The sequence below is a fragment of the Trichechus manatus genome, unplaced genomic scaffold (genome assembly GCF_000243295.1).
Source record: "Trichechus manatus latirostris isolate Lorelei unplaced genomic scaffold, TriManLat1.0 scaffold00215, whole genome shotgun sequence".
Taxonomy (NCBI): Eukaryota; Metazoa; Chordata; class Mammalia; order Sirenia; family Trichechidae; genus Trichechus; species Trichechus manatus.
This window is the reverse complement of record NW_004444151.1, coordinates 2,549,821-2,570,074: the sequence shown is the minus strand read 5'-3', so window position 1 is coordinate 2,570,074 and position 20,254 is coordinate 2,549,821. Positions and strand designations below refer to the sequence as shown.

Here is a 20,254-nt window from a genome sequence, read left to right as displayed (position 1 = left end):
TTAAGGGAGCATATTACTTATGGGTGATATTGTTTATTTTACAAGCCAATCTATTATTTGGCTGAAAGGTGACCTCTGGGAGCAGCTTCAGTTCCAAGTTCGAAGAGTATCTTAGGGTGACAGTCTCAGAGATTCCTCTAGTCTCGATTGGTCCAGTAAGTCTGGCCATTTTTAGGAATTTGAATTTTGTTCTACATGTTTCTCCCATTCTATCCAGGACCTTCTATTATGTACCTGGCCAGAATGGTAGTGGTAGCCAGGCACCATCTAGTTCTTCTGGTCTCAGGATAGATGAGACTGTGGTTTGTGTGAGCTATTAGTCCTGAAGACTAGTTTCTTCTCTGAGTCTTTGGTTTCCTTCTTTCTCTTTTGCTCCAGACAAGTAGAGACAAATAGTTGTATCTTAGATGGCTGCTTGAAAGCTTTCAAGGACCCCAGATGCTATTTACCAAACTAAGATATAGAACATTATCTTTATAAACTATATTATGCCAATTGTCTGAATTGTCGCATGAGACTACGGTCCTAAACCTTTTAATCTAGTAAACCAGTCCCATGAGGTGTTTAGATATGTCTAGGAAGTCTTCGTAACTGTGCCCCCATGTGCTTTCTTATATATGTGAATATCTATGCAGCACACTCAAACATGTATGCACCTATGCCTGCAGAGACATCTGTACATGCATGTACATGTATTCACATATGCCTTCCTATACACATATCTACATACATACATATAGACCTATGAAACCACACTCATATTTTTTGGTTATTATTACTGTTGTTGCAAAATAATATATATGTTATAGCATTTACTGAAATTGTCCCATATGCTTGTGTACGTCTTTATTTGCCTTGGTCAAGTTGTGTAGACTTTACCCATATTGGTTATTGCATTTCCCATCACCAAAAGTAACAAGTGTCTACTATCTAGAAAGTGATTCCCCTTCCCACCACTCCCATCCATGGTAGCAATCAAAGAATGTTGCTTTCTGTGTGTGTACCTATTCTTGACATTTTATAAAAGTGAGACCATAGAATATCTGTCCTTTTGCGACTGACTTATTTCACTCAGCATATGTCCTCCAGATTCATCCATGTTATGTTTTGCAGAATCCTCATTATTCTTCATAGTTGTATAGTATTCCATTGTATATATGTATTGCAATTTGTTTTTCTATTTATGTAGATCTCTTTTGGTTTCTTGCAGTAGTGTTTTATAGTTTTCCTGGTATAAGTCTTTTACATCTCTGGTTAGGTTTATTCCTAGGTATTTTATCCTTTTGGGGACTACTATAAGTGGTATTGTTTTCTTGATTTCCTTTCTGGATTTCTCCTTGTTGGTGTAGAGGGACTCAACCGATTTTTCTGTATTGCTCTTGTACCCTGACACTTTGTTGATCCTTCTATTAGTTCCAGTAATTTTCTTGTGGAATTGCTGGGATTTTCTATGTATAGGATCATGTTATCTGTGAATATGGATAGTTTTACTTCTTCCTTTCCAATTTGGATACCCTTTATTTCCCTCTCTTGCCTTATTACTCTGACTAGGACTTCGAGTACAGTTTTGAATGAAAGTAGTGATAATGGGCATCCTTGTCTCATTCCTGTTCTCAAGCCACTTGTGGTATTTCTGTTATAGCAGCACTAGATAACTAACATACATGTCATGCCACCTCATTCTTTGTGCTCCAGATACACTGCTCCACATTAGGTCCTAGAACATACCAAGCTCACTCTTTCCCCACGGACTGGCTCTTGCTCGTTGTAAGACTCAGGCTTTCCCATAGTCTCCTTACAACCAGAGTTAGTCAAACTTTGAGGTTAAGGTTGCATGCAGTCTTCCAGACTGACAAGTCTGCTCAACACTTCTGACACCAACTACAAGTTTAAGGTTTTCCCAAAACCACCCTCAGGTTTGACAAATCACTAAACAGACACCAAAAATAAACAAACAACCAAATCTGTTCTGACGAGTCAATTCTGACTCATGGTAACCCTGTGTATTAGAGTAGAAATGCTCTATAGGGTTTTCTTGGCTGTAACCTTAATGGAAACAGGATTGCCAGCCTTTTCTTCCGTGGCACTACTGGGAGGGTTAGAACTGCCAACTTTTAAGGTAGTAGTTGAGCACAAACTGTTTGCACCAGCTAAGTGCCTAGAAAGACACACAGAATTTACTAAAAGATATTTATTACAGGGAAAGGATACAAATTAGAACAAGTCAAAGGAAGAGATACATAGTATGGAAACTGGAAGGGGTCCAAATGCAAAACTTCTGGTTGTCCTCTCCCAATGGAGTCATGGATGGTGTTAACTCTTTCTGGTCACAGTGCATGACAATATTCACAGAGTATTGCCAACCAGAGAGGCTCACTCACACATTTGACATCCAGAGTTTTCATTGGTGCTCAATCGCATACTGCCTCCTTGGCTGACCATTAATCTCCAGTCCCTCCCCTAGAGGTTCAGGATAATACCTTTAGTCTCCAGTTCCTCCAGAAGCTGGAACTGATATGGAGTTCCCCAAAGCCCAACATTGTTAGATTGTTTGTTGGTCAAAACCCCCATGCAAACAAAGACAGTCCTATCAGGCAAGACGTTCCAGGGGCTTAGAGAACACCTCCAAGTAGCTGAAGGCAAAGGCTAGACCTCTTGTTAGATAAGGTTAGTTCTTCACTACTCCCCAGCCCCTGCAATAAATATTTCTCATAAGGATTCTCTCCCCCAAGTTTGATATATGCACTAGGGGCTTAAAAAATTACTAGTGTCACAACAGTGTGATTTCTTATCCCAAATATCTTTTTTGTGTGTGGCTTCCAGATGACTTCTGGGATAAACTCTTAAGTTCTTTGGGAAGGTCTCCGAGGCACTTCCTGGAGGGTCCTGCTCACCTCTTCAGGTGCACCCTCAGTTGGTGTCTCTCCATCAGGTCACCATTTCTTTGGTACGCCTGCCACTCCGATCATTCCTCATATATAAAAGTTATTTGGATGTGCCATGTTCTTCACGCCATTGTACACACTGTTTCCTTTGCTTGGAGTGCTCTCCCTTACTTTGTCATCTGGCCCACTTTGGTTTATTCTTCAAGACCCAGCTCAGTTATAACTTCCTCTGGGAAGCATTCCTGAAACAACCTGTCTTACTTTCCTAGCGTTGTGATAACAAAATACCACAAAGTGAGTGGCTTATAAGAACAGAAGTTTATTTTCTCATGGTTCTGGAGGCTAGAAGTCCAAATTCAGGGCCTTGGCAGGGCTTTTCTCTGTCTCTGTCAGCTCTAGGGGAAGATCTTTTCTTGTCCTCTTTGAGCTTTTGGCGGCTCTGGGCATTTCTTGGTGTTCTCTTGGTTTGTAGATAGATCCTCACATGCTATCTTCCCTCTCTGTGTGACCCTTTCCAGATCTGGCCTTCTCTTTTATAAGAAACCACTCTGAAGAGATTAGGATTAGAACCCACTCTACTTCCATTTGACTTCCTTAACTGATAACATGTGCAAACAAAAACCTTCTATTTCCCCAAATACGGAGAAAGAGGTACAAGAGTTAGGACTTCAACCCGTCTTTTTGGAGGACACAATTCAGTCCATAACACAAACCTCTCCCTTGGTGTGAGTGAGGTGCTGCAGGTCTGTGCTCCTATAGACTTAGGTGTCCTTCTGTCTCAACACCTTAGCATGGTGTGTTTGTGATTTTTCTTTGTCTGTGTCTATAACGGTCATGGGCCGTGGAGGCCAGGGCCTCTGTTGTCTTCATCTTCATCTCACCAGTACCTGACAAATGTTCATCTACACATAAGAAAGGATAGCATTCATTGTTTTGCTATGGATACTGGTGAAGCTGCAACCAGAAATGAAGGGGAAATCATTTGCATATACTCGAGAAAAATATTTCTAGTTATTTTGTGAGTTGCTTTACATTTATATTCTAAAGTGAATGTTATTTTAATGAAATGACTTCTTTGTTCCTTTTCTAAACTGTTTGGGGAGATCTTGGCAGTTATTCACTTGGGATAAAGATTGAAGTCCTACAAAATAAACAAACAGAGGACAATTAGGGATTTTAAAGTGTGCCTACCCACAAAGATTATTTTCTTTCTCTCCATGCACATTTGGTAAGAATGGTTCTCTGGGACTGTGTAATTATGGATGAATGATGCTGAAATGCTTGAACAATAATTTGTAGGAGATACAATTATGAGTAGAAGTCATTAGCGGGAGTAAATGAACAGTTTGTTCGTTAACAGGTCAACTTTGAAGCCTAGAGTGGTTAAACATTGTGCTAAATTACAAGTTAACAGCATAACCCTTTTTAATTTGAGCATATTCATAAATTATTGAGCTTTTCAAACTGCATTTTTATAAGTTTTTTGATTTGTGGTACACAAAGGAACGGAGCCGCCCAACCTGGGTTTCTTAAGAGTTCTATGCAGTGAGATGACTCACTCACGTTTGAAATGTGTGCAGTGCTTTCTTCATTAGAGAGTTTGGTAGGTCTACCTTGTGTGGCATTTAAATAACATTTGCAAAGTAAAGAACATAATTTTTTGAGTATCAAAGCTAATTGGGTACAGTTAATTTACAGTTATTTCCAGAGGGCAGGAATTCAATTACTTGTCTAGTTCTCTGGTCCTGGATTCAGAAGACCTGATTTCAGAACTTGGCACTGGCATCTCATAACTGTGTAATCTTGTCTTTGAAGAATCTTAGTTTCCTGATCTGACACTCTGTTTAAAAAAAAAAAAAAAATTCTTACCTTAGTGTAAAGCTACCTAGCATCCGTTGGGTTTATTCTAAGTATTCTAAGTTCTCAGTAAATGTATGTGTTTTTTTTTCTTCTGCTGTTTACATATTGTATATTATTTATTATGACACAGTGGCTGCAACAATGGGCTCAAGTATAACAACGATTGTGAAGATGGTGCAGGACTGGGGTTCTGTTGTACGTGGGGTCACTCTGAGTTGGAACCGACTCAACGGCACCTAACAACAACAACAACATTATTTATTTACTTGGGTATCTGATGGGGGCTTGAAAGTGATTTTCCAGAAGGCAATGTTCAAAATAATTAATTTATATCTCAAGGAGTTGAATGCTAATCATGTGCCCAGGATTGTGTTAGGAATTGTGACATATATAAAGGAAATATAAGGCAGTGACCCCGCTTTTAAGTCGCTAACTGTTGTGGTGGGAAGATAAGATATATACACTGTAATAACTACAGAATAATTTGTACTGAAATATATGATACTGCCTATAGGTTAGGTAACTCTCGTTTCCCCAGGACACCCTGAGCCTCCTCAGGCTGTGAATATTTCTGCATGGTGACACTATGTGTTACAGAGTAGAAATGAGCTCCGTAGCGTTTTCTTGGCTGTAATCATTACTGAAGCAGAACATCAAACCTTTCTTTCGTGGCACTGCAGAATGGGTTCAGATTGCCAATCTTTCGATTAGTAGTTGAGCACAAACTGTTTGTGCCACCCAGGAACATTAAGAGGACATTGATTTATGTTAAGTGTTAAAAAAGAGCGTCAAAAATTCTCTGTGATTTTGTTCATTCATTCTCACTTGCCTATCATTTATTAAGAATAATTAGTTGAGAAATATATTTATTGCTTCTGCTATGTGTAGCTTGCATACTGGCAGTTACATAGGAGGTGTTTATTGCATATTGATTGAGTATTATGATCAATTGTTCACAAAGTTTGATAGCATTTTGTCTTTGACAAACATTTTCCTATGCTTGTTAGTTTTTCTGTGCAGACATTCAAGAATAGATCACTGCAATTCACATATATATGCCATACATATAAATAAACTTTATTTCATTTTATTGTTCCCAAAGGTTAAAACATACAAACACGGAATAAAATTAAAATTATTTTCTTTTGGGATGATTTATATCTTAATTTTCACCTGCCCTGTAATTAGAAATTTTGAACTCTGTAAATTTTTTTAAGATAAAATTATTGCCCAAGTAAACTTCAGAAATTTTATCATTAACCCAAAGACCTTTCTAAGCCTAGAACAATGTGGTTGGTACAAGTGCCTGCACACACACAAATAAATAAAGAGGAAAGTTTAAAATAATTTGAAAATGATTTATCGTCGGCCACCTCTGTAGTTAGAGATTCAAGTCTTATTACTTTACTTTAGTGTAACAAGGGAGGACAGTAACTTGCTGTGGGCTAAGGGTAAATAATGGTCTATTGCAAAGGAGGAAGGAAATGTACTAAGGAAAGAGGAAGGAGTTGGGAGTAAGCTGTGTTTTCTGAGGTATTGCTTTAGATAATAGTTTGAAAAAACACTTGGCTTTGACTCTTGCTAGAAAAGGCCAGAGTAAACTGTGAGACAGACTATCTTCTTTAATCTTTGATAGTTAAGGACTAGCGTGCTTGTGTGGGAGGAACAGATGGGTGCACTTGAGCCTAATATAAACCAAGATATGTAGAGTCCTAAGTTCTGCCTTCTTCAACTTTGCTTCACAGTCCTGTCCTGGATATACCAAGTTTGAGAGTTGGAAGGGATCATTTAATACACTAAGATTTAGGCCAGCCATTTTAAGGTGATTTTGGTTTTCTACTCTATTGATACTTTGTGAAGTAAGTTGAAGTCTTCAGATTGGAAGTTAGTTATGGAGTTCTACATCAGAGTCAAATAACCATTTGTTTTTATTTCAAGTAAGAAAAAGATGTAAAAAATCATCCTCAAGACAAGTGATGTGGGGAAGGAATGGAAAAGACTAAAATACATTGAAGGTCTATTATGCAGCAATGTCCAAGCTAGATATTTCATAGATTTTATTTCATTCAATCTCTCACACCCCTATGAGGTAAGAGATTGCTACTTTTGCTTTGTAACTGAGGAAGCTGAAGCCCACCCTGAAGTACATTACTTAAGGTTGCATGGTTAGAATATGGTAAAACTGGGATTTTTACATTCTACCACTCTCTACCCTGGATTATTTTTATTGTCACCATGTTATAAATGAGAAAACTAGCATTCAAAAAAGTGGAGGCATTGGTGCTTACTAATCCTGAAGCTTGCTTTCCTAGCTTCTTCTTTCACAGGACTCTTTGACTGAATAATGTTATACTCTTATTAATCATTAAAATGTCTAAAGGCAAGTTTTCCTTGGACTACTTTAGGTTCACTACCAGAAGTAATTGTCACCCATCTTCGAGCAGCTGCCCATGCCCGTGACACAGTGCTGGCTCTGGAAGATGCTGTGGACTGGCGCCCTGGGGATGAAGTTGTCATCATCAGTGGAATAGGTGCCGAAGGTGCCAGACCAGTGGAAGAGATTGTCATTGTGGAAACTGTGCATAATGCAGACCTCCACCTTCGGTCACCCTTGAGGTAATGAGCTGTCAGCTTGGCTAAATATTGGTGGAAGAAGATGAAACCATAAATATGTTAAGAGTCTGGATATTTACTGGTCTTTCAAGATACATTTTTACATTAAATAATGTTAGACTTTTTAAAATTATGGTAAATATATACGTAATTCGACAATCTACACATGTACAGTTCAACGACATTAATTATGTTCATCATGTTATTCAACCATCACCATTGACTGTTCCCAAGTTTTTCCATCACCCTTAACAGAAGCTCAGTGTCCCTTAAGCATTGTGTCTTCCTTCCCCCCTCACTCCGGCCCACCCCTGGTAACCACTAATACACTTGACCAGTGTATACTTGCCTATTCTAGGTATTTTACACTTAAGTGAAATCATACAATATTTGCTTTTTTATGACTGAGTTATTTCACTCAATATTTCCGCTGTTGTAGTGGGTATCAAGATTTCATTTATTTTTATTAGTAACATTCCATTGTATATATGTACTACATTTTGTTTATCCATTTATCTGATAGAAACTTGGGTTGTTTCTACCTTTTGGCTATTGTGAATAGTGCTGCAATGGGCATTTGTAGATATTTCACAGATTTTATCTCATTTAATCTCTTCTACCTCTATCAGAGATTGCTAGTTTTGCTTTGTAACTGAGGAAGCTGAAGCCTAGTGCACAAGTATCTGTTTGCATTCTTGCTTTTAATTGTTTTTGTAGCTGTCTTAGTCATCTAGTGCTTATACCGCAAGTGGATAGCTTTAACAAACAGAAGTTTATTCTCTCACAGTCTAGTAGGCTAGAAGTCTGAATTCAGAGCACCAGCTTCAGGGAAAGGCTTTTTCTGTCTGTCGGCTCTGGAGGAAGTTCCTTCTCATCCATCTTACCTTGGTCTAGGAGTTTCTCTGCTCAAGAACCCTGGGTCCAAAGGATGCATTCTGCTCCTGCACTACTACTTTCTTAGTGGTATGAAGCCCCCCCCGTCTCTCTGCTCACTTCTTTCTTTTATATCTCAGAAGAGATTGGCTCAAGACACAATCCAACCTTGTAGATTTTGTCCTGCCTCATTAACATAACTGCCACTTATCCCATATCATCAACATCATGGAGATAAGATTCACAACACATAGGAAAATCACATCAGATGACAGAATGGTGGACAGTCACACAATACTGGGGAATCATGGCCCAACCAAACTGACAGATATTTTTGGGGGACACAATTCAATCCATGACAGTAGCTCTGGACACTTTGATAAGAAATTCATAAAGCATGAAACATTTTTAAGATATGGACTTCTTAAATAAGTTTCTCTTGTAAGACCTTAGACCTTCTTCCCTCTTCTAACACGTGGTCAGCATAATAATCAGCACAGTTCCTGATTTTCATGTACATATACTCATTGTTTACTCTTCTGTATTTGAGTTTCAAAAGATAAAGTCCCTCAAACAACAATTGTACTAATCTAATGCCTTACTATTCCTAATGAGGTTAAAAGTGTGATGTTTTCAGATAAGTCTTTCTCCTTTTCTGTTTTTCAGATATTCTTATGACTTCACAGAGAATTGGGTGGCTGGAGAGCACCTTGTTTTCAAGGCCACAGTGGCCTTGCTCAGCAGGAGTATTACCATTCAAGGAAATCTCACTGACGAGAGGATGAGGCACCTTGCTTCATGCCAGGGGACCAGTGTTTCAGAAGGTAGAGAAGTATTTTATTGGGAAATCCAATGAGTGAACAAGAATGTTCTCATTGACAGATGATACATGACATTGCTATGCTTGAACTTCTTCAAAACCAAGTAAACCCTTAAGTTTTTCACATCCATAATAGTCTATAGTTTTCAGAATGCTCTTGATAAGTAAGTTTTCATTTCATTTTCTCCCAACCCCCCCAGCATTTTGAAATACATAGACAAAAGAATCCAGTTTGGAAAGCAATTACTTCTCTGGGGGGAAATTTCCCCTTAAAGTATTAAATTTGAAGACTTTCAAGAAAAATTTGATTTTCTTTTGAATTAAACTTCCTGGATATAATGAAGTCTTAACTCTGTTGTGAGGTCCTTCTATTCTTCTCAAGAAAACTGTAATACCAGAGTATGGGCTCAGCAGCACATTCTTACTGATAAGACTTGTAGGACAGTCTTACTTCCTCTTTTTTCTTTCTTTCTTTTTGTTCCCCTAGTTTGTTTTCTGAGCAAACTACCACATACTTTAGGTAAGTGGTCAAAAAAGTCAATTTGTCTTCTAGTAGAATAATAGGCACTCCCACATTGACATGCCTATTAAACATCTATTTCAGGGATGGTTAGTGTAGTAGGTTATGTTTTGGTTTGCCAGCCTTTAGATTATGAAGCTTTCACATGTTGTGAAGACATCATTTGTCAACTTTGGTCCGGGACAATGTGGGTGTCAAGGATGACTTCCAGGCATGAGCTCTCGATGGATGATGAGGCTGTTTACTGAGACGGGAAGAGCATAAAGTTTTGGGGTCGGAGGGTAAAGATCATGAGTTTAATTTTGTACATGTTAAGACTGAGATACCAGGCAAGTATCTAATTAAAGATGTCTAATAGTGTCTGGAGTCTAGAGGAAGTGTCGGGGTTAAAAATAAAGATTCGGGATGTGTCTGCATATAGGTGCAAGTGGGTATAATTTGGGGATGCCATTGGGTGTGGAGAATTGTTAGTAGTGAGAGGCACTTTGACCCCCCACTTTCATCACCCCGTCATCACAAACATGTCATTCTTTGCAAAATGTTTGGGTGACACTGGGTTAGAATCTAGTGACTGTCAAACTTTAACAGTCGCTGAATCAAGATCTGCGATCTGTTCAGACACTCCTGGTAATTTCTCATAAAAGTGGTTCTCAAGTCACATTTTGTGAAACATTGTGTTTAGTCATGCTGCGATACCATGCTTCTTGGTTTGCACCATTGTGAATCTTCTAGCTCCTAACAGAAAAAAACAAAACAAAACAAAAAAAAACCCCTAGTTTCACAACTCTTAAATGTTACTTAATGTAAAATTCTCAAAATAAAACTAAATTCATAGACCTTAATTAAAAGGTAGTATGTTCCTCACCCCCTTCTTTGTGTGGTGCTGAATGGGGGAGTGAGGCAGCTAAATCAAACAATAAGAGGCATAATCACTCAAAAATATTATGGATCATGGATATAAATCATCAGAATCATGATAAAGCATATATATAGAAAACACCTCTTTATTCACCTCTTACTGTATTCATTCTCTGGGCATTATCAAATGAATGGACTCTGAAATTTACTGTGTATTATTTGGGAATGATACATCATTTTGTATTACTGGTACTTCTTTGCTTCGTTAGCATGGATAATAAAGAATCAATCCAGGAGATGATTGCTTCTCCAATCCAAGGCTAGTTCACATCATCAAATGCCATGTGTCAACAAAAAGTGGCCTGGGTCTTGAGGTCACAACACTTTGTAGTAATAGTAGTGGTGGGTGTTCCAGTCATGTGGTCTAGTGTCCTCTCATCATTTCAGAAGTCACCCCAAGATGAGCTGGCAGCAAGACTCAGGAAGAAGATGTTGCTCCAGGGGCTGGTTAGTTATTTCTCTGGAGCCCTTTGCCATTGCTACAGTGGCATTGTTGCTAAGCCCTCAAACTATAAAGCAGCAAAGTAAAGGGAAAGCCCCATTGGACAGCTTCAGACTAAAAAGTGCTGTGATTACATCATCCAGCGCTCAGATTTCTTCCCTACAATTATCCATCCCCGAAGGTCATTTTATTGCACACTCCCTCCAGGGTATCTTTTGGATTGAAATAAGCATCTATTTAGCTTGGGCTTGTGGGTTATAGTCTGCCTCTTTGTGACAGTAAATTAAGGTGATTAATTTGGGGGGGTTTCTGGAAATAATAGAGTGAAGGCAACATCATGTCCTAGTTATTGGATCTTTTAATTAATAATCCACAGAGGATAATCAAAGTGAAAAGGAAGTAAATTATTAAATGAAATAAACAATTATGGTTTGTTCTTTGTGCTAACAGTGCCTTTCAAACTGGGAGGTTTGTCTAGAAGCGTGTTCGACATGCTTCAGGTCCCTTTGACATTCTGTGTTTCAGGTAATTCACAGGACTGTTTGTATTCCAAGAGTGAGAAGATGCTGGGATCCAGGGACCTGGGGGCCAGAGTTATCATCCAGTCCTTCCCAGAGGAGCCCAGCTGGGTCCAGCTGAAGGGAGTACAATTCCGGGACTTGGGGCAAGCCTTCCAGAAGCATCTGAGCTCGTTGACTCTGGTGGGAGCTCTGAGAGGTAAGGGGGCCAGGCCTATGACTTCTCATTTTTCTTTCCTTTCTTCTCCCACATTCAAGGCACACATGCAGGTGACTGTAGTGTGGGATATGAGAGATTCAGGGATGGATAATTGTTTATTTTAAAGATGTTTATACTATAGTTCAGTTGTTCTGAAACTACAAGTTACCAGTTGCCTTTGAGTCAGCTCCAACTCACGGCAACCCCATTTGTGTCAGAGTAGAACTGTGCTTCATAGGGTTTTCAGTGGCTGATTTTTCAGAAGTATATTGCCGGGTCTTTCTTCCAAGGCACCTTTGGGTAAATTCAAACCTCCAGCCTTTTGGTTAGCAGCCAAACTCACTAACTGTTTGTACCACCCAGAGACTTCTATCCAATAGTGTTATTGTTGTTCTTAGGTTCCAACTGGTAGCAACCGTATGTACAACAGTACGAAACACTGCCCGGTCCTGCACCATCCTCACAATTGTTGCTATATTTTAGCCCATTGTTGCAGCTACTGTGTCAGTCCATCTCTTTGAGGGTCTTCCTCTTTTTTGCTGACCCTCTGCTTTACCAAACATGAGGTCCTTCTCCAGGGATTAGTTCCTCCTGATAACATGTCCAAAGTATGTGAGAAGTCTCACCATCCTCGCTTCTAAGGAGCATTCTGCTTTCTGGCTGTACTTCTTCCAAGACAGCTTTTTTTTTTTTTTTTCTTCTGGCAGTCCATAGTATATTCAATATTCTCAACTAACATCATGATTCAAATGCATCAATTCTTTTTTGGTCCTCCTTATTCATTGTCCAGCTTTTGCATGCATATGAGGTGATTGAAATTTCTGTGGCTTGGGTCAGGCTCACCTGAGTCCTCAAAGTGATATCGTTGTTTTTTTAAAAGACTTTAAAAAGGTCTTTTGCAGCCCAACGCAATACATCGTTTGATTTCTTGACTGCTGCGTCCATGGCCTTTGATTGTGGACCCAAGTGAAATGAAATCCTTGACAAGTTCAGTCTTTTCTCTGTTTATCATGATGTTGCTTATTGGTCCAGTTGTGGGGATTTTTGTTTTCTTTATATTGAGGTATAATTCATACTGAAGGCTGTGGTCTTTGATCTTTATCAGGAAGTGCTTCAAATCCTGTTCACTTTCAGCAAGCAAGGTGGTGTCATCTGCGTATTGCAGGTTGTTAATGAGTCTTCCTCCAATCCTGATGCCCTGTTCTTCATCTAGTCCAGCTTCTTGGATTATTTGCTCACTAAACAGATTGAATAGGTGTGGTGAAAGGATACAACCCTGACATACCTTTCCTGATTTTAAACTATGCAGTATCCCCTTGTTCTGTTTAAACAACTGCCTCTTGGCAATAGTGTGCCTAAAAGAATCACTTAGGGAGCTGTCTTAGTCATCTAGTGGGGCTGTAACAGAAATATCACAAGTGGATGGCTTTAACAAAGAGAAATTTATTTCTTCACAGTAAAGTAGGCTAAAAGTCCAAATTCAGGGCATCAGCTCCAGAGGAAGGCTTTCTCTCTCTGTGGGCCTTCTCATCAATTTTCCGCTAGACTAGGAGCTTCTCCGCACAGGACCCTGGGTCCAAAGGACATGCTCTGCTCCCGGCACTGCTTTCTTGGTAGTATGAGGTCCCCCGTCTCTCTACTGGCTTCTCTCTTTTATATCTCAAGAGGTTGCCTCAAGACACAATCCAATCTTGTAGATTGAGTCCTCCCTTACTAACCCAACTGCCACCCATCGTCCGTCATTAACATTACAGAGGCAGGATTCACAACATATAGGAAAATCACACAATACTGGGAATCATGGCCCAGCCAAATTGATACACACATTTTTTGGCGGACATAATTCAATCCATGACAGGAGCTTATTAACATTCAGAGTGATAGACCCTGCTCTGAAAAATTCTGGTCTAAGATGGGCCTAGAGATCTCAATTTTTAGCAAACAAACCTTCTGATTCTAAAGCAGGTAGTCCAGGGAGTACATTTTGAGAAACATCACTGTAGATACAGCCAAAGTGGAGTGAACCAGACAAACACAGTTTTTGAATCCTGCTGTTACCATTTACTAGCTCTGTGACTACAGGCAAGTTGACACTGGATAGTATAGATAATCAGTGCTATAGTAATCCAGGCCCAGCAGAAGCACTTCTGTATGAGTTTGTCGTAATTCAGAGGAATCTTCTGCCAGGGAAAATGGGGAATAATGAGCTGAGACCCAGATGCTTTTCCTGGGATCCTGGAGCAGGTAGAGTATACAAATTGTGACCAGAGCTAAAGATGTGGGAAGGAAGCAGGAAACATCGGATCCAGGGGAGAACCAGAAGTAACCAAACCCATTGCTGTCAGGTCGATTCTGACTTATGGCGACCCCATGTGTTACAGAGTAGAACTGCTCCATAGGTTTTTTTTTTTTTTTTTTACAGAGGCCTTTCTTGCGCAGTGCTGCTGGGTGGGTTTGAATTGCCAACCTTTTGGTTAGCACATGAGCACAAACTGCGCCACCCAGGGACCTCGAGAGGAGTACCACTAGGTGAAAAACAAGATCAGAACCAGAAGGAAAAGCTATGATCAGCTGCAGTAGTAAAGGTTCTGAAACCAAAGTTGAAGGGAAGGGAGATCCAGGGTAAAAACCCAATACCAGAAGTTGATATGCAGACTCACAGAATTGGAGTACAGATACTGAGTAGTGGGGACAGCAGCTCCATTTGTGAATTACTCTCAGCCACCTCTAACATTCACACGTTCTAGCTTTGCTTCCCTTTTGTTGTTGTTGTTAGGTACTCTGTGGAGTCAATTTCGACTCATAGTGACCTCATGTGACAGAGTAGAACTGCCCCATGAGGTTTTCTTGGCTATAATCTTTACTGAAGCAGATCACCAGATCTTTGTCCTTCTGAGCCACTGGGTGGGTTTAAACCACCAACTTTTTAGTTAACAACTGACTGCTTAATTGTTTGTGCCACAGGGGATCCTTTAAGTGACGGTGTTGTTAGCTGCCATCAAGTCGGTTCCAACTCATAGCTACTCTGTGTACAACAGAACAAAACACTGCCTTGTCCTGTGCCATCCTCACAGTCGTTGAGCCCATTTGTTGCAGCCACTGTGTCTATCCATCTTGTCGACCTTCTACTTTACTAAGCATGATATCCTTCTCCAGGGACTGTTCCCTCCTGATAACATGTCCAAAGTATGTGAGACAAAGTCTTGCCATCCTAACTCCTAAGGAGCATTTTGACTGTATTTCTTCCAAGACAGATTTGTTTGTTCTTCTGGCAGTCCATGGTATGTTCAATATTCTTCACCAACACCATAGTTCAAAGACATCATCAATTCTTCTTCAGTCTTCCTCATTCATTGTCCAGCTTTCACATGAGTGTGAGGTGGTTGAAACTATCATGGCTTGGGTCAGGCTCACCTTAGTCTTTAGAGTGAGTCTTTTTCAGCAAATTTGCCCAATGTGACCCATCATTTGATTTCCTGGCCGCTGCTCCCATGGGCAAACCCTTTGCCATCGAGTTGATTCTGAGTCATAGTGACCCTATAGGACAGGGTAGAACTGCCCCATAGGGTTTCCAAGGAGCGGCTGGTGGATACAAACTGCTTTAATCGTGTATACAAGTAAAATGAAATCCTTGACAACTTCAGTCTTCTCTCTGTTTATCATGATGTTGCTTACTGGTTGAGTTTTGAGCATTTTTGTTTTAAGCTGAGGTGCAATCCATACTGAAAACTGTCTTTGATCTTCATCAGTAAGTGCTTCAAATCTTCTTCACTTTCTGCAAGCGAGCTTGTGTCATTTGCGTATTGCAGTTTGTTAATGAGCCTCCTCCAATCCTGATGCCTCGATCAGGGTTGAGGGTGGGCACTCACATATGAGTTATTGACTGGACATAAACGGAACTCTCCCTTGCTCAGAATTTTCATTTCATCCACTTCCCCCACCTCTGCTTCAACCAGAGTCGCTATACTTTTATCTATTTTTATCTATTTTAAGTGTTATGCAAAGAAAAATTTCAGTGCTTTATAAAAAAGATTGAAAACCAACCACTGAATTAATAACATTATCTCCTGTAGGTCTCTTTTGAAATGCAGACGTGTTTCCTGGCAGTGGTAACACGGTAACCCAGAGGTTAGAAACTTCTGACATGCTGGCCAAACAATCAGGCTCCTTTTGTTGTTTAGTGTCCTAAAGGCCCTCTTACCCTGTGTGGCCAATTGCCTCCAGCCACTAGAGTTAGAGGCACATGGGAATCTTTGCAAGCTACTTTTAAAGGCTTACCAATACCTGCACTTCTCCCATAAATAGCTATTAAGCACAACAGTACTCATGAGTTGTTCAGATGAGCAGGCACATTGTAAGAAACCAAAAAAACAAACCCATTGCCATCAAGTTGATTCCGACTCATAGTGACCCTGTATATTATCGTGGAGTTCTGGAGTCAGGAAAAGCCTGTAGCAGACAGTGTTTCCTGCAGAAGTGGATAGGGATGGGTTCTCTTATTGAGATGGATCCTTGGTTAGTAATGTAAGGGCAGGGGGTACTAGAGGACCTGAAATGGGGGAAATGTGGGGGCCCACTACCTATGAAGACCTTATAATTGAGAATTTTCTGGCTAGTCCCAACTTTAGAAGTTAAATTATTCCATAAAACAAATTAATTTTTCCAGTGTCCCCCAAATTTGACATTCATATAGTATCCCTTTCATTCTCTGGAAATAATACAAAACTCCTTTTTTCAGAGTTTAATTTAATTATCCAAATAATAATTTTTTATTGTGTTCATTTCTGTTTTCTCCATCAGACTGAAGATACACAAGTGTGGAATTCACTTATTTTGTTCATCTTTTTATCCCCAGCACAATGTGCACTGCCTTAAACATATAGTTGTTACTAAATAAATATTTATTCATTGACTGATCTAGACCTCATAAAATGATTTGGGAATCATAAATGTGCCTGTGGAGCTAGTGTAATTTTCCTAAATGTCAGTTCCTTTTGGCATAGTACAGGATTCTTCCTCTTTAGCTTATAAATCTACTATGATCAAATGTGAGAGTCAGTTTCCTCCTGTTAACCCCTGACTTTGCTTGCAGTGTGGAATCAGAATCTCTAGGTGTCTTGGGTCAGAAATATTGTTGCCTGACAAATTGTAAATATTAATTCATAACTCGAGAAATAATGACCGCATCTCCTCATTTCAAAGATCAGGGTTGGCCCATAAGCAGTACCCTTCATGCTGTTAAAATTCTCTCTAGCTGCTGTCTGCCATATTGTGATGAAAGGTGCTGCAAAAGATGGTGGCCAATAGTAAATCTTGATAGCTATACGCTCTTTTATAGTTTGGCCATATTCTCTCTTTCTCAGATAGTTTTCTTTTTTAACATTTGACCCGTGGACTTCACTTTGCTTAACTCAATGGTATCTTTGAGACCCACTGATTTTCTTGACTTGATTGGATTGTTGCTTCTAGCTTTTCCCCAATCTTGTTATGGTGTGAGGGATGCTTTTAGCTGTAGTATACCTTGCTTTAGATCTGATCAACAAAACCTAAGGAATCTTTGCGATCCACTCTTATAAGATCCCTAACCAAACCAAACCTAACCCACTGCCATCAAGTCTATTCCTACTCATAGTGACCCTACAGGACAGAGTAGAACTGCCCCATAGGGTTTCCAAGGCTGTAAATCATTACAGAAGCAGACTGCTACATCTTTCTCTGGCAGAGCTGCTGGTGAGTTCGAACTGCCAACTGTTTGGTTAGCAGCTGGGCACTTTACAAACTTGCTACCAGGGCTCCCTATAAGGTCCCTAGGTGGCATAAGTGGTTTATGCTTGACTGCTAACCTAAAAGGTTGATGGTTTGAACCCATCCAGTGGTACAAAGGAAGAAAGGCCTAGCAATCTGCTTTGGTAAAGATTATAACTGAGAAAACCCTATTGACCAAAGGACTAACAGACCACATGAAGCACAGGCTTTACCAGCCTAAGCCCAGAACAATAAGATGATGCCCAGCTACCACCACCAACCACTCTGACAGGGATCACAATAGAGGGTCCTAGACAGAGCAGGAGAAAAATGTAGAACAAAATTCAAAATCACAAGAAAAGACCAGACTTACTGATCTGACAGAGACTAGAGGAACCCCTGACACTATGGCCCCTGGATACCCTGCTAACTCAGAATTGAAGCCACTTCCGAGTCCACTTTTCAGCCAAAGATTAAATAGGCCTATAAAATAAAGAGTACACACGTGAGGAACGTACTTCTTAGTTCAATCAAGTATACGAGACCAAATGGACAACACTTGCCCAAAAGTAAAGCTGAGATGGCAGGAAGAAACAGACTGGACGAATGGACATGGAAAACCGAAGGTGGAACGAGAGAGAGTGCTGACACATTGTGGGGATTGCAACCAATGTCACAAAACAATTTGTATATAAATTTTTGAATGAAAAACTAACTTGCATTGTAAAATTTTCACCAAAAACACAGTAAAATTAAAAAGAAAACCCTACTGAGCACAATTCTACTCTGACACACATGGGACTGCCATGAGTCGGAATCGACTCAATGGCAATGGGTATTAGCAGTAATGTAATTCTTACCTTACCGTTTCCTATGCAGATTCCTACATCCAGGGCTGCTCAGTGTGGAACTCCTTCAGCAGAGGCCTCAGCATGTGCAGGACCTTGGGCCTGAAAGTGGACAGTAATGTGTTCTACAATATTTTAGGCCATGCGCTACTGGTGGGTGAGTAGAATGAACTCATTTAATTTTGTTATTCTTTAGTAGGACACATAGTTTTTCAAAAGGAATTAGCCTGAAATTTTGAATTCCCTATTTATAAAAACTTGGCCTCTGATCATTGGAAATAGGCTATAGCTCAAAATTCTAAATTTAAATTTAGTTGTCACTATTGGCTTACTAAACTTTACCAGTAGGAAACTGATCTTTTAAAGGTCATGTTTTAGTTCAGGTTAATAAATACATAACAGGTAGGTTTTAAATTTACTGCCAGCAATTTTCACAATAAATTAAAAGTCACATAAGTCTGTCTTTTATAGTCTCATAGAGTATCAAACCTGGATGTTAGTCAAGCATTTAAAAATCTTGAATTTTGTTCTTAACTGCTCTAGTAGTTTGCTGAAGACGTCCATGTTTCAGAATCTCCTAACTGGTACCGTGTGTCTAATCTTGCCTCCTACAGTTTATTCCCTATAAAAAAAACAAAAAACTAACATTTTCCTTAAAAATCTGAAATCCCATCATCTCTTTCCTCTCCTTAGAATGCTTTAAGAGTTTCTTTTTTTGAGGATGACAATGACATATATTTACAATACAGTTTTCAGATCCTTTTCAAAATGATCATTTGATTTAATCCTCAGGACATCCTGTGAATTAGTTAGTTTAATCCTCACTTATTTGTTTATTTTTATTGTACTTTAGATGAAGGTTTACAGAACAAACTAGCTTCTCATTAAACAGTTAGTACATATATTGTTTTATGATATCGGTAAACAACCTCATGACATGTCAATACTCTCCCTTCTCAACCTTGGGTTCCCTATTTCCAGCTTTCCTGTCCTCTCCTGCCTTCTGTCCTGGGCTCGTGTACCCCTTTGTCTCATTTTTTCCTATGTGCCTGTCTAATCTTTGGCTAAAAGGTGACTCTCAGGAGTGACTTCATTACTGAGCTAAAAGGGTGTCTGGGAGCCATACTCTTGGGGTTTCTCCAGTCTCTGTCAGGCCAGTAAGTCTGGTCTTTTTTTGAGTTAGAATTTTGTTCTACATTTTTCTCTAGCTCTGTCTGGGACCCTCTGTTGTGATGCCTGTCAGAGCAGTTGGTGGCAGCCAGGCACCATCCGGTTATACTGGACTCAGTCTGGTGGAAGCCATGGTAGTTGTGGTCTATTAGTACTTTGGACTAATCTTTCCCTTGTGTCTTTGATTTTCTTCATTTTCCCTTGCTCCTGAAGGGGTGAGACCAATGGAATATCTTCGATGGCCGCTCACAGACTTTTAAGACCCCAGATGCTACTCACCAAAATAGAATGTAGAACATTTTCCTTATAAACCATGTTGTACCAGTTGAGCTGGGTGTTCCCTGAGACCATGGTCCCCACAGCCCTCAGCTCAGTAATTCGGTCCCTCAGGGAGTTTGGATTTGTCCATGGAGCTTCCATGACCTAACCCTGAACAAGTTGTTCTGGCTTCCCCAGTATTGTGTACTGTCTTACCTTTCACCAAAGTTACCACTTATCTATTATTTATTTAGTGTTTTTCCACCCCCATGCCTCCCCTTCCTTATAACCATCAAAGGTGGTTTCTTTTTGTATGTAAACCTTTTCATGAGTTTTTTATAGCAGTGGTCTCGTACTTCATTTATCCTTTTGTGATTGACTTATTTCAGTCAGCATAATGCCCTCCAGATTCACTCATGTTGTGAGATGCATTGCAGATTCATCATTGCTCTTTATCTTTGCGTAGTACTCCGTTGTGTGTATGTACCATAGTTTGTTTATCCATTTATCTGTTGATGGGCATTTGTTTCCATCGTTTTGCTATTGTGAATAATGCAGCAGTGAACATGGGTGTGCATATGTCTA

General features: G+C 39.8%; 1 protein-coding gene across 1 annotated transcript in view; it reads left to right on the top strand.

Moving 5' to 3' along the window:
* LOC101361563 (PKHD1, fibrocystin/polyductin) overlaps positions 1–20,254 on the top strand; it is a 413,510-nt gene that overhangs the window by 206,611 nt on the left and 186,645 nt on the right. The window contains exons 26-29 of the mRNA XM_023742674.1: positions 7,151–7,361; positions 8,898–9,055; positions 11,457–11,648; positions 18,273–18,398. Of these exons, the coding sequence (XP_023598442.1) occupies positions 7,151–7,361; positions 8,898–9,055; positions 11,457–11,648; positions 18,273–18,398 (687 nt within the window). The remainder of the gene's footprint in view (positions 1–7,150; positions 7,362–8,897; positions 9,056–11,456; positions 11,649–18,272; positions 18,399–20,254) is intronic.